Source organism: Chiloscyllium punctatum, chromosome 10 (genome assembly GCF_047496795.1).
Source record: "Chiloscyllium punctatum isolate Juve2018m chromosome 10, sChiPun1.3, whole genome shotgun sequence".
Classification (NCBI taxonomy): Eukaryota; Metazoa; Chordata; class Chondrichthyes; order Orectolobiformes; family Hemiscylliidae; genus Chiloscyllium; species Chiloscyllium punctatum.
Window position 1 is genome coordinate 13,401,284 of NC_092748.1, and position 15,632 is coordinate 13,416,915.

General features: G+C 42.2%; 1 protein-coding gene across 3 annotated transcripts in view; it reads left to right on the forward strand.

Annotated features, from left to right (window-relative positions):
- The window catches only part of mdh1b (malate dehydrogenase 1B, NAD (soluble)), a 44,066-nt gene that overhangs the window by 14,987 nt on the left and 13,447 nt on the right, over window positions 1-15,632 (forward strand). For 2 of the 3 annotated variants that reach the window (XM_072578556.1, XM_072578557.1), the window contains exon 6: window positions 4,410-4,551. In XM_072578556.1, the coding sequence (XP_072434657.1) occupies window positions 4,410-4,551 (142 nt within the window). The remainder of the gene's footprint in view (window positions 1-4,409; window positions 4,552-15,632) is intronic. The other variant, XM_072578558.1, reaches the window with a different exon arrangement.

Consider the following 15,632-nt stretch of genomic DNA (forward strand, 5'->3'; position numbering starts at 1 on the left):
TTGGTGTCAGCTAAGATAATGTGTTGAAGTTGTTCGCCAGTTCCAATGTGCCACAGCAAGGAACCGTAATGATCTCCTCAGGAGGCAGACACGTGCTGCAACCCTTTGTTGTCCAGTACTTCCCAGGAGCTGAAAAACTACGCCATGTTCTTCGCAGCCTGCAACACATTATCAATGAGGATGAGCACCTCACCAAGACCTTCCCCACACCTCCACTGCTCGCCTTTAAACAACCGCCAAACCTCAAACAGATCATTGTTTGTAGCAAACTGCCCGGCTCTCAGGACAACTCCATATACCCCTGTCATAGTAGGCACTGCCAGACATGTCACAGTGTGGACATTGATACCACCATTACACATGGGGACATCTCCCACCTTGTACATGGCAGGTACTCATGCGATTCAGCCAATGTTGTCTATCTTATATGCTGCAGGCAAGGATGCCCTGAGGCATGGTACATTGGGGAAACCAGGCAGAGGCTATGGCAACGGATGAACGGGCACCGTACAACAATCAACAGACAGGAGGGTTCCCTCCCAGTTGGAGAACACTTCAGTGGTCCAGGACTTTCAACCTCGGACCTTCAGGTGACCAACCTCCAAGGCAGACTTTGGGACAGGCAGCAGCGAAAAGTGGCCGAGCAGAGGTTGATAGCTAAGTTCCATACACATAGGGAGGGCCTCAACCGGGACCTTGGGTTCACGTCACATTACAGGTGACCCCATTGTATTATACACACACACACAGACACTCCTACACACATACGCACACACATTCCTGTACACAGACGTGCACACAGACACTCACACACACTCCCACACTCGCAAATGCACCCTCTCACAGATTTAGACCCCTTTGCACTCACAGGCACACATATACACCATCTCTCTCAGACACCCACAACACCCCAGCCCGCATGCGCACTCATACACACACACACACACCAACCAAACCCACATGCACACATACACATATATATTTGTGGGGTGAATCTGTACTCGCAGAGTTACAATGTACTTTGCTCAAAAACTGCATGAATCCATATAACACTCTGTTAACTCATTTTTTAGATTAGAATCAGTCTAAACATTATGACAGAGACAACAGCACACAGGGGGTGAACACCTTCAACACATTATCTGGGCTGACACCAATTGTTAAAATTAACCCGAGAATGTAATTTTTAAAAAATGTTTTGTGATTTACATATGAAAGGAGTGAAACTAACATGGTCATTCTAACAGATGAGAGACTTAACAAACAATCAAGGTATTTTTCAATGTATAATTTCAGATACATCACACTGTAAACTTTTGTTATAAATTCTGTGTCTTACAATTGTGTCCTCCACAATCACCTGATGAAGGAGCAGCGCTCTGAAAGCCAGTGCTTCTAACTAAACACGTTGGACTATAACCTGGTGTTGTGTGATTTTTAACCCCATAATTTATGCATCCCTTATGGCAGACTGACAACTTTCTATGTTGCCTTAAAAAAAAACTCCAGAGCTGTTTTTACTCTTTCTAGAGCATCATAACCCTTCTGCCATAACAACATTCACTGCTGCATCACAATTACATGCAATGCACTGAAAAATTTGTTAAGGGGGGGAAAAGAAGCTGCAGGTATGCCAGAAAAAGACATGCATGGCTAAGGCCAATAGGATTTTCGTAACAGCATCTTTTAATGAAGGAAATGAGCAGAGTCAGAGGAGATGTTGCTCAACAATCCAGAGGGCTATATTGGTGGTGGGGAATGACTGTATGAAACATCCTGTTGTCGTGGAGGTGTGGGGGATGTGGCTATCAAATTCTCTAAGTCGTCTTTGCTTCGTCTTTTATTACCCTGTATAAAATACAATCAAAGTTCTTCACTATCCTCAAAGTATCACCCACCAAGTTCTGTAACCAAAAACAAAATGGGATTGCAAATGCTGAAAATCAGAAACACAATCAGAAAATGCAGGAAAGACTTATCAAATCTGGCAGCATGTGTGGAGAGAGAGGAGAGTTAACGTTTCGGGTCTAGTAACCCTTGTTCAGAACAGTACAAATTCTCCAAAGTGCATACTGTCACATACTTCATGCCTTGTATTATCCCCTGTATGATATATTTAACTGTTATTGTGCATAGTTCCATAGTTCCCTGTGTGAGCAACCTGTATCCAACATCACTCTTACTTCTGACTTCCTGATTTTAATGGTGCAAATGACACTAATTGAATGCTCAAGCATGCTTTGATCTGACTGCCGCATTTTTAAAGTTAATTTTTGACAGAAGATGGATTGGGGTTAGGGCAGAAAGAATGTGCCATTATATTTTGCAATGATGTTCAAACAGGATGCAGAGGGTAATTAAGATTCAGACCATTGCATTGTTTACTTCTGAACAAGAGTGTATGCAAACAAATTACAGCTGGAACAATAGGAACCAGTACTTATGTAACTCAAAACAATACAAATTATAAGTAATATTTTAACCAGTTCACTGTTTATGATTGAATAAGTGCCAGTTGCCTGTCTAGGAAAATGTTACAAATTGGAATCTGATTCAGAATTTTGATGGTTTATGTACAGAGTAATAGATATCTGAGAGGGAGTTACAGACTGGAATCAATCAAGCAATTTAAATAACTTATGTATCTAATAACTGACATCTTGGAATTAGTAACAGGCTGAAATCTAATTAATGTTCTGATAATGTATAGAACAATGAGATTTGACAGTGAGCCACATTTAGGAAACCAATCAGAGGATTCATATGGTTTATACATAAAATGATGTAACCTAAGAGTGAGTTGGGAGGAATCAATTTAATAAAGAGTTTGGATGACGTGAGAAGTAAGTTCAAGATATTTATAACCACCAGATTAGATAACAGTCTAAGCGCATCCCTGATCTTTGTATTTGAATTATGATTGTACATGATAGTTTTATTAAATTTGGGGTTTGTTTTGCTTGCAGCAGTGGCTGTTGGGAAAAGTGCCATTTTTGGCTGTAATGCATCAGCACAGACTAATGGATCTACCGGAACAGGAATATTCACACTTCAGCCCATGAGTCATCTGTGGCCCATGAGCACACATCAGTTCTGTTTCTAATTTACTTCTTACTTAAGATTTTTCATGTTGGATTTTCATAGGTCTGATCTTTGGAAATGGCTGCCAGTGCTTTTGTCTCTGTGGTGATTAAATCTTAGATTGGATGAAAGAAGTGCTGTTATATAGCACCTTTCATGGCATCCCAAATCATTTGATGAAGAACCAATAAAGTATAGTAAATTATTAAGCAGTTGTAACGTAGAAGCCATAGTAGTCAACTTACACACTGCAGGCTCTCTCAACAGCAATGAGATATATCCCATTTGGGATAAATATTAGTCAGGCTAGTGAGGAGAAATCCCCAACTCTTCTGTCAAGAGTGCTTAGGAATCTTTTATGTCTATCTGAGAAGGTAGTCAAGGCTGTGATTTAATGTTGCTCCCAAAAGAAAATCCTTTGACTTGAGTACTCCAATTGTGGCAAGTGTCTGACTGGAATTGGTGCTCAGGTGTCTTATATGCAGTCAACTGAATCACGGTTTAACAACTACTCCAGTTGTTATTAGCCCAACTCTTGTGGCACAGTGTATCCCTACCTCTGAGCCAGGAATCATAGAATTGGAGACCCAGGTTAAAATCCTGTCTATGTTTTAGGTGAAATAACATCTCTGACCAGCCTGATTAGAAAATATCTAGTTGTGACCAACCATAGTTCAAATATATGCAAGTTGGCAAGAGCATTAATTTATCTTACAAGGACTGATTTGCCCCAACCATTCACTAACAGGAGCAAACCAGTTGAAGTATGCAGTATGCCTGTCTGTTCCTTTAACTTTTCCCCATTCTCCCAGTCTGTTGTGGACAGAGCTGCATCATCTTTTCCAGGTGCCCCTGCACTGGGGGAAAATGAATCAAAACTGATGCCACCTGCTCACTATAGAACTTTTAGATAGAGATTCACACCCACCAAGCACAGAAAACCCTGCAACTCTCACAGCAACATTGCAAGCTCAATATTTTGACCCATTTGCTGAGATCAGGGAGTGCTTCCTGGTGACAAGGAGCCTCAAATGTTGCTCATTAGTAATGCCCCATAGGGCTACACATGATAGTGATTCATTAAAACAGAGATACTGATGAACTGTAGTTTCTGCAATGTTTGAGTTAATATAGGCTGAGTGGAAATAAGATGTAAGTGAGTTACTTGTCTTTTATGCATTTCAAATCTGCACAACGGTGAGACTGTTCTTTAGGTTAATTCTGAATTTCAACATTGCATTAGTAAAATTGTTTTCAAGTGTACTTATCGGCAAATGGCTTGTTCATGTTTATGTAAGTGATGTGCCTTTTCTTCTTTCTCTCTGCAGATGTGAAAGATGTGATTGTGTGGGGAAATATTGGCAGAAGTACGTATATTGATCTGCATAAAGCACGGGTTCATCAATATGAAAGTGCCATCTGGGGTCCACCTGAGTTCTCACGTCCTGTGTTGGAGATGCTGCGTAATAAGTACGGGGAAGACTTTTAGCGGAGAGCTAATCTGAGCATCATGCTGCAGTTAAGCCTTTTCTGCTGCTCTGGCTGTTACAGTAGTTTTGATGCTCAGTTTTGTATTGTTAGGATTATGTCATTCAAAACAAAGTGTTTCTGAAAATAATAATGCAATCATATCAACGATAATCACCATTCCTTGGCAGATAATTACTTATAATGAAGGATATTTCTGAGAGCCATTGAATTGGAGAAGGTATTGTCTGTGGTGGGGATGCACTTTGTAACAGAGCCAGCAGGTTAATCTAGGAATTGACCAAATTATTATCAATTCAAAGAAGCCATCTGTTCCAAATAATTTTCCATATTCCCTCTTTTTTTCCTCATTTGCAACTTGAACGAACCCATGTTTTGTTCTTTACAAGTCCCAAATTCATCTCCTTGTACCTTGTACCATCATCCCTTTATTCATTTAATCACTCCTGTCCTCTACCCTGTTGTTTTTTGCAGTTAAGCCATGTCTGCATGCACCATGTTGGTGTGCTGCCATCATCCTCTAAGTGTGGGGATCTATTGGGCCTGTCTGGTCAAATGTGATAGAGGAAGATCATGTACTGATCTAACTAGAAAGGGCTTTTATGTTGAACAAGATGAAGTTTATTTCATGTTAGGAACTAGTTACCTGTTGATATGGTAGATGTTGTTACAGATAATTTGAGGACCTGTTAGTTCTTATTCCTTCAAGATCCTAAGCTGCTCTGTCAGATGACCTCATTATAAATGATGGTCCAACTTGTCCACGTCAACCAAACTAAACTTGTCTTTCTTGCCTGCGTGTTGCCCATATCCCTCTATATCTTTCCTCAATATTAACTCTTTCAATCTTTACATCCTTTCCAACATCTCCCACCAAGATTTCCTTCCATTAGACTCACCACTACCCCATCTCACACCAAGTGTCTGACTTCATAACTTCAGGGGATCTGGAATTTTCATTGTTCTCCTAGAATTGTTCTCTTTAGTCTCTGTAGAGCTTAGGGTTAAAGACTGTTAACTTTGATTCTTTTACTGACAGTGAGCAGGCTGTAGGTCTGTTGCATTCACTTCATTGCATTTGTGCAAATCAATCAGTATTGGATGATAGGTCTACAAAGGAATAGGGTTCCTATGCTTCTTTCATGCGAGATTTCAGGATGTTGCCAGCACTGGAGGCTTTGAGTTGTAAGGATAGGCTGGGACATTCTTTTACTGGAGTGTAGGAGGTTGAGGGGTGACCTTACAGAGGTCTATAAAATCATGAAGGGCGTAGAAATAGTGAATAGCAAAGGTCTTTTCCCTAGGGTGGGGGAGTTCAAAACTCGGGGCATATTTTTAAACTGAGAGGAAAAAAATTTAAACGGGACCTGAGGGGCAACGTTTTCACACAGAGGGTGGTTCAAATGTGGAATGAACAGCCAGAGGAAGTGGTAGATGCAGGTGCAGTTACACATTTAAAAAGATATTTGGATAAGTACATGAATAGGAAAGATATAGAGGGATATGGGTGACACGCAGGCAAGAAAGACAAGTTTAGTTTGAGATACCTGGTTGATGTGAACGAGTTGGACTGAAGGGACTGCTTCTGTGCTGCATGACTCTATGACTCTCCAAGCAATATATGATCTCTGCTGGTCTGTTACTCCTTGGATGACCTCAACTGGGGGAGGTGAAGGCTTAGTGGTATTATTGCTGCACTGTTGATCCAGAGACCCAGATAATGATCTGGAAACCCAGGTTTGAATTCCACCATGGCAAAGTTAAAAAAAACCTGGAATTTCCGAGTCTAATAAAAACCAATAATCAATTGTTGATTGTTAGAAAAACCCATCTGGTTCTCTAATGACCTTTAGGAAGGAAACTGCCATCCTTACCTTGTCTGACATACATATGACTCCAGACTGCCCTCTGGGGCAATTAAGGATGGGCAATAAATGGGGTAATTGTGATGAATAATAAGTAATAGGCAATAAAAATAGCATATCCTGTGAATGAATAAAAAAAGGCTTTTATCCACAACCCTAGCCCAAAAAGTGCCAACTGTCTCTCATTGAAATTGCTGCACGTAATAGGACTGCCTCTTCTTAAATACATCTTGATAATTCCATGGAGGTATATTTGACATCAAATTCTTTGGTAGAATAGGGAGCTGAGACTTCAGTTTTCTGCTCATCATAACTCTGATGCTACTGAACAACACTGGAATGAAGTGGTTCTGTAATTTAACAAGCATAGCCAAAGTCAGCATTTTTCATCAAACACAATGCTTAATAAACTAGTTTATGAACTCAGCTGGTTGCTGCTTAAAGGATACTGCTCCTAAGACTGTAGCTGAAGCATCAGCTGCTATGATGCTTGGAATAAGTAAATTGTAATGGCTAGGACATGCACAGGCATCAATCTGTCTTTGACCCACTGAGACACATTTTTTTGATGGGGGTTTCAACATCATCCTTATGTTGTCTTTAAGCATTGTCTCATAGGTTCTGTAGTAATTGCTAAGTGAGGCAAAAGATTTACCATCCCTAAAGTTCTTTTGAGGTTAAGAACTGACTTTGGAATGCCAAACTCCTAAATGGCTTTTGTCTTCTGTGGGTCTGTCATTATTCCATCATTGTTGGCAATGTGTCCCAAGATGTGAATAGATTCTTTGGAGAGTTTACAATTTTCGTTAAGGGTTCTTCCTTCTATGTACAAGTGCTTTGGAACTGCATGCATTTTCTTATCACCCTTCTAGACTATTTCCCATGGATCAGTATGTCATCCACATGGCATACAACTCCTTGAAGAGTTTGTGAAGTATTAGCTACAGAGCATTGAAAAATCTCTGGAGTATGACATTCCCAAATGTCAGGCTGTTGAAGCAAAATCTCTTAAAATGGAGTTATGAATATGGTAGATTGCTTTGAATTCTCATCCAATGGCACCTGCCAGAGTCTACTGTTCATCTTGAGTTTCATGAAAACTCAGTTTCTGGATTATTTAGCTAAACTATTAATAGCCATGGGTTTAGGTAGATATCTCTCATGACCACCTTGTTGAGCTCTGTAAGGTCAACACAAATTTAAATGGACTCATTAGGTTTGGGTAAGACAAGTATATGTAAACATCACTCAGTTGAGTTTGTAATTTGGAAATTAGTCTTTATTTTAGTCACCTGTTCAAATTGTTTAGTGGCTTGTTTTATTAAAGAATGTGAAATCTTCCTGGGTGTGTCAATATATGAGGGGTTAGCATTTATCTTCAATGTGGTCTGTATTCAGCATTGAGCTGTCTTCTTCCATTAAGTAATCTGGCTATACCTGTTTAAAGAAGCTCTTAGCTATTGCTGTTTAACCCCTTCGATTTATCAAAAAAAGGATGTGGATGTGGATATATCTGTCCTCGAGTGAAAATTCTTCATTGAAGAACATAGCTTTTCTACTGTTGTGGGGAAAATCACCAGCCTCGGAGCCAGAGTCAGGGTTCAACAACAGAGTTTATTGTACAAGGAAATACCGGAGTTCCAGAGAGAGAAAGACACCAACAGCACAGTGGGCAGCTGTAATTCTTCTCTCAACCCAGAGCACATGTCAAGATACTTTTATACATTTTGTGATATAATAGGTCAGTGATGAGGTTATTGTCTCTATAACATAGTTTGTTCGTTGTAAACATTGCAGAATCGTTCATAGTTTCGATGCAGTCATTGTCAGTTCCATTGCAGCCTTTGTTAATTTCAGCACGGTCATTGTCAGTTTCAGCACAGACATTGTCAGTTTCAATGTCTGCGTGGAAGTCCATTGCTGTAGTAATGGGCATTAATCGCTCTCCCTGAGAATGATTAGATTAGATTCCCTACAGTGTGGAAACAGCCCCTTCAGTCCAACAAGTCCACACTGACCCTCGAAGAGTAACTCACTCAGACCCATTTCCCTCTGACTAATGCACCTAACACTATGGGGAATTTAGGATGGCCAATTCACCTGACCTGCACATCTTTGGACTGTGGGAGGAAATCATTAAGTATCGAGCAGGCATGTCCATGTGACGAAGCTGACATGGGTGCCATTGCACTGATCACATTTGAATTGTCTGCCCGCGGTCATATTCAAGCATGCCTGCTCACTGCAGGTGCAGATAAACTGTCCCCTGGTGACTGTACAGTGCTGATAAGTGCACTGTGTCTGAACGCATGAGTCATTTTTGGGAACCAGCGCATAAACGCATCCCCATCCCTGTTCTGTGAGACAATGGATAATTACCGGGTTTTCCCTTCCCTAGGCTAGGAAGGCCTGACCCCATGGGACGGTGGTCCTGCTCAGCTGCACACATCTACCCAAGAGCCCCCTTTGTATTTGCCTATCTGTCCCTTACACGCTGCTCCCAAGGTGTCTGCTGTATACAGGTTGCAAGGGGTCCACAAATAGGGATTCTACTGATCACGCCAGTGGGTTGCAGACAGTTTGGTTCCCATGCAAACTTAGGTGGGTTTTATATGAGAGGTTGTCTTCAAATCCTGACATGCTCCTGACAGTCATGACACTAAAAAAAACAGTAAAATGCTTACAGGTATATACACTTGGCAGTTAAATAAAGTCATCAGTCAAAGTTGTTGTTTTCGTCAGGAGGTGCAGTTGTGCTGCTGTGTGGTTTGTTCTGTTGTGTTTTCGCTACTCCCCCCAGGATGACCGTCTTGTCCACCATTTCTGTCTGCACCTGGGGAATGGCCAATGACATTTGTTTGGTTATAGGGGTCTTTAAATGGTTTTAGTTGAGCCTTTTCCTTTAATATCTAGGCAGGCACAGGTGTCCTCACTTATTGCCATGTCGTATGGCCCATTCCATTTTGGGGCAAAGCCTGGTTTGTCAGGCAGTGCTTGCACCAGGATGCGGCTTCCTGCTGCTGGGACCTCAGGGAATATTTTGAATTCCCCTGCCTCGTCCTTTTTGCCCTGTTTATCAATTACAGATTTCCACATCCCTTTCAAGTGGGCACTCAATTCTATCACATATCGCTGAATTCTGTCTTTTAGTGGACCCACTTTCGTGCCACCTGTTATTATTGTCTCTGGCAATTGCATTGCTCGCCCGGTCATTAATTCATGTGGTGTTAGCCTGGTTGCCTGATTCATAATGGCTCTTAATCTCATTAGTCTGGCTGGCAGCACTTTAGCCCACGTTCTGCCTGAGGATTGCATAGCCTTACCTGAAGCATTTTTGAGCGTTCTATTCGTTCTCTCTACCATCTCTGAGCTCTGGGGGTGATAGGGAATGTGGAATTTTTGTCTAATGCCGAGTAATTGGCAGACAGTCTTCATGACCTTGCCTGTAAAATGTGGCCCTTGGTTGGAGTCGATCAGGAGGGGTACTCCCCACCTCGGCATTACCTCCTCTGCTAATATTCTGGCTGCAGAGGTCACAGTGCAGCCTTTGGTCAGGACTGCCTCTACCCATCGGGTGAATTGGTCTATGATGGCCAGGCAGTGCGTTTTCCCACGGGAAGGCGATAATGGCCCTGTAAAATTCATCTGAAAGTGTTCTCAGGGTCCCCTAGGTCTGGGCTGGTGTGCAATCTTTACTTTTATGGGTCTCCCTGGGTTGTGTTCTGCACAAACCATGTATCTGCGGCAGTACTTGGCCACATCTCATCGTATTCCCTTCCACCACCACATTTTCTCTAGGTTTGCTCTCATGGGCCTCTGTACGTATATGGAGAGCCCATGGTGTAGTTCAAGCAATATGTTCTGTATACACGCTGGTGCTACCAACTTGTCTGCTTTCCTCCAGACACCATCCTCCCCTTTGAATGCCCTCTGCAGTTCCCATTGCTCTCTCACTTCCTGCGGGGTGGCCCCCTGTAGCTGCTGAATTTGGATAGTGTCTTTCGCTAATTCGGTAGTGGCTATTGCAGCCTCGTCAATGGCTTCTTGTTCCTGGGCTTTCTGAGCTTCTCGGTCTGCTGCCTGGTTTCCTTTGAATTTTAGCCAACTTGGACTCTCTTTTGCTGGCTCCTTTTGATGGGCTTTTATTTTTATTACTGCAACCTCTTTTGGCTGTTCACTGGCATGCAATAGTGCTTGAATTCTTAATTGGTGTCTGATAGGGGAATCCCCCTACTGTGATGAACCCTCTTCTACCCCATGGCACCATGTAGTCCTGGACTACACCGAAGGCATATTGACTGTCCGCATATATATTCATGGTGTTTCTTTTTGCTAGTTCCAGTGCTTTGGTGAGTGCTACCATTTCTGCTACCTGACTTTCATCAATCCTCCTGGACATAACTGTTTCTAACTTATCATTTACCACAGACCATCCTGTTCGGGGCAACCCTGCTGCATATTTTCATGACCCATCCATGAAGAGGCTCTCCTCAGCTGTGTCTAGGGGAGGTATCTTTTACTCGCCCCCCCATCCTCATCCCCATCTATATCCCCACAGTTGTGCAGTTCCCTCAGCTGGGTTTTCTCCCATATCCCTAATTATTACCACGGATTGACTTGGCTGTAAAAGAACTGCCTCCCACTTTGCCCTTCTCATATTGGAGGAGGTGCTCAGTTTCCCTGTGTTTAGCATCTCTACTAGGGTGTGTTTAGTGTGGAGGATTACTATGGGCTCGCGAACCCTAATGGCCCAAGCAACACAGTCTAAGGTTGCTATGCACCTGGGCAACCTGGTGACTACTGGCCCTTCTGAAGTTGAGTAGTACCCTGCAGGCCTTGTTCTACTACTGTGGTCTTGACCACTGTGGAGTAAAACCCTCCCTCATTATTACAGTGGATGTGAAAATCCTTGTTGGGATCTGGCAGCCCTAGCCCAGGGACCAATATGAGTCAGGTTTTAAGCTGACTGTATGCCTCCTCCTGCTCTGACCCCCAGGTTACAGGTTCCAAGGCAGGCTTGCCTCCTTTAATTAATCTCTGGATCAGTTCAGCCAATTTTGCGAACTTGGGTATAAAGCTCCGATTGTAGTTGTATACAGTGGCAGGTCATGACATCTGTTGGATTGCCTTCTTGCGGACATTGGGCATTTCTTTGAGTCCCTGGGATATGAGGTGTCCCAGGTGTAAGACTTGTGTTTTGCCAATTTGTGCCTTTGTGGGGCTGAGTTTTAACCCTGCGTTTGCCAATTCCTGCAATACTAGAAATAAAGCTTCCTGGTGTCCAGACTTGGACTCTGAGGCAATTAGGATATCATCCACATATTGGAGGGCTACCCTCTGGTAAATCTACTCTCTTCAGACTATCGCTCATCACCCTGTGAAAAATAGTGGGGTGTTGTGGAACCCTTGTGGCAGGCGCGTCCATGTATACTGCCTGTCCCCTACTGTGAAAGCGAATTTATTCTGGGACTCAGGGTGTAACGGAATAGACCAGAAACCATTGGCTATGTCCAAAACAGTAAAAATCTTGTGTTCAGGGGCCAAGACATTTAAAATGGTGGAGGAGTCTGCTACAATGGGGTACAATTTGGGGTGACCTTATTTACTCCTGTATAATCAATGGTGAGCCTGTATCTCACATCAGACTTTATTACTGGCCACTTTGGGGAATTAGTCGTACTTGTGGTTGCTTTCCGGATTCCCTGTTTCCCCGTGGAGATAGTGCAAGGACTATCTCCACAACTGCTTTTCTGCTTCAGGTTTTATTGGGTATTGCCGATGGGACTTGCTCCGGTCCAGGAACCCTTATCGGGTCCATGTTAACTAGACCTGTATCTAACTTTGTTTCTGCCCATGTTCTGGGGACAGAGGTACTGATGGCTCCAAATCCCCCCTTTTCGAGGTTCCAGTCCCTACTGGTGACTGTAGCCACTTTAACAGTTTCAGGATGACTTGTAAGTTTCCCAATCTCAGTCTTTTGACCATCCTGTCTGGGCCAAATCAATTTTCCTTATGCACAATTGATTAGAATATTATATCCTCTCATGAGATCATTGCCAATTATGGTGCCCTCGTTATTTTGGCATACATAGAATTTCATGGGGATATATACATATATGTTGTTTATTTCTATGAGGGTAGTTTCACTTAGATAAGCTGGTGTTTTATCCCTCCTACACCAGTTAAGTGAATCATTTTATTTGTGTGGGGTAAGGGTAAGTTTGTGATGGATACAGCCGTTCCTGTGTCTACTGTAATTTCACCTTTCCTCACTCCTATTACTGCGGGCACGTAAATTCTCCCCTCTCCCTTACCCTCATGAATGGGGGCAGCTGGTTGTCAGCTCTGCTGACCTCGGGATTCCTGCAGTTCTGCGGTGTTCCGGGTGGTGTTTGGGGGTGCCTCATGCTTTTCCCAGCACACCGCTTCTATGTGTCCTGTTCTGTGCAGTGGCTGCAGTATTTTACTTTGTTCCCTGCTCGTGGGGCCCTCCATTCTCTAGCAAAGTGTCCTTGTTGGCCACAGTTGTGGCACGATAGTTTTATTCTCCACTTGCCCTCTGAATGGCTTTCTCTAGGTTAAACTTTCTTTTGTTTAGAATAAATCTGACAAAGAATCAACAGTAATTCCATCAGTTCAGTCTCTATTTATTCACATTTCTGCACGACTTTGCAGAGATTACTAATGAAATTCTGGAGGCTGGACTCTAAATATTCTTCATTCAAAATTTTATTAGTTTTGATCTTAAAGTAATTGTCAAAGACAATTTCAAGATATCTTTGTGAATAGCTTAGTTTTTTTTGCACCTTGGTGAGTTATGCTCTCTTCATTGTCAATAGAAGCATTTTTACTTGCTTGCCTTCTGTTTTAGTATTTAATTTGGAAGTTATTCTATACTTTAAGAAGTGCTTTCTTTAAGATGCATCTTATTTGGCCAGCACTGTAATAAAATCTTACCGGCAATATTATTTCTGATGCCATGTTTTCCTAATATGACTGTTTATTTTCCTAGTTTAGAAAGCTTTTGTTTTGCAGTAAAAGCTGAGTTGTTGTACTGCAGCGTTTGCCTGCATTTTGCATCCAAAATGGAATATTCCTATCTTTCATGGCCAAAATAGAGAATTCACTGAATGAAAGCTGCAATTCACAACCTTAATAAATGATTCCTGTTACTTTATTGGCTTAACTGCACGCTTCCCACTGCTTGCAGCTTTCGTAAATGATGTCCACTTTAATCTTCATTTCACTAAAATATTCCCACCATTTGAAGTGTTTAGAGATGAGTCCGGCTTGGTTTAATAATGTTCTCCTGCGTCATTCCCGTTGTCTGCAGTTCCAGTAATAATTTCCATTTCTTTCATGGCTGGATGCTTTCTAGTCCCTATGGTTTAACTAAATGCATCCAGCCTTTAATGCAGTTTCAATGAAGCATCTCCCACCTTTTGTGTGGCCTTCATAAAGTCTTCTAAATTTCTTTTTCCATTAAACTAGTGGTGTTTAGGCTTCTGATCTGTCCCTTTGTCTCTTTAATTCTGGCATTACATGTCCCCAGGTCTGCAACTTCAGTTTAATTTGCTTTTGTGGCCCTTGGTTTCCCTTGCTGTATTGTGCCTTACAGTGCCAAACTGCTATGCAACTAACCTGAGATGTAGTTCCTTAATTTTTGCTTTGCCTGCATATGATACCTTGGAATCTTAGGTCCGGATTTTCATGTAGCGTCTTCCACACAGCACACCTGACCCAAATGTGACTTTGCCTCAAGGCCTCTGTTTCTATACGCAGGGTTCGGGTTCATAGTACAGCTTGTGAATTTGATGAACAGTGGGCGGAGTATACATATAGAGGCTGTCTGACTAGTGGACCCACCTCAATTCACATTAGCCCAGTTTTCAATAGTGTTTCATGGCCCCCTAAATCTCACCCTCTCATTCCACCCACCATGCCAAGCCATGTCCACTTCCTACACCTTCAGATCCCTAGGCCACCTCCATGGCCTTTCAGTTCCCCTCAGATTCACCATGCCACCCCAGAACTCCCCGTCACCACATGTCCCCTCAGATTGCCCATGTCTTTTCTCTATCTCCTGTATACATTTTATACATTCACCAATATCCACTATGTACAGTGCTCAGGGGCCATACAGTGACAATGGGAATTATCTTAAATATAGTTTTTTTTAGTTATCATCTGCTCCATTTCAAAGCAGACTGCTTGTCAATCATTTTCAAAAGCAGAGGATTTTTTTGTATCACTGCATTTAAGTTAGAGCTGTCTGCATTTATAGCACCCAATGTATCAAGGAGAGTTTACTAAGATGTTAGGGGTAGGTTCTTCACTCAGTGAGTCGTAAGTTCATGGAATGCCCTGCCAGTAGCAGTGGTGGACTCTCCCTCTTTATGGGTATTTAAGCAGGCATTGGATAGGTATATGGAGGATAGTGGGTTAGTGTAGGTTAGGTGGGCTTTGATTGGCGCAACATCGAGGGCCGAAGGGCCTGTACTGCGCTGTATTCTTCTATGTTCTATGTTCTATCTTTGAAAGTATCATGGCACTTTCTCCATTGGAAAGATCAGTGTAATGAATGTCAACACTTACAAAACGCCGGTCAATTTAATGGTTAACTTATCTTTGCGGATTTCCTTACTGGAGACCTGCAATGATTCACTGCATTAAAAAAGACATCTACATTACAATACAACATCTAACAATGACACTTGAAGATGTTGTACATATGTTGTACAATGGTCCCAAATCCTCAGCAGGCTTCTATCAGTGTTACAAATTTTCCAAGTGGATGAATTCTTTTTGGACTTCGAAATCCTGCATGAGTGCATGCAAGTCAGGTGTAGGAAGGTGTATGGTTTTCCTGATTTGGAGGAGCTGATTTTGGACCGGGGTGGACAAAGTTAAAAGTCACATAACACCAGTTTATAGTCCAACAGGTTTATCCAAATAAACCTTTCGGACTATAATCTGGTGTTGCGTGACTTTTAACTATAGTTTTCCTGTGATCCTCAAAGTGGGCTCACTGAGCTTGACTGAGGTGCATGTATTTTTCACAATTCCTGACCCGCAAAAAGGCGGCATGAAAAAGGCAGTGGGTAAGCACAGCGGAAAAAAACAGTTGAGTCGTTTGTAACCACATTTGCCTTTATGTTGAGAGATGACAAGATGCCCATTTGTCTTTGAAGTTGATCT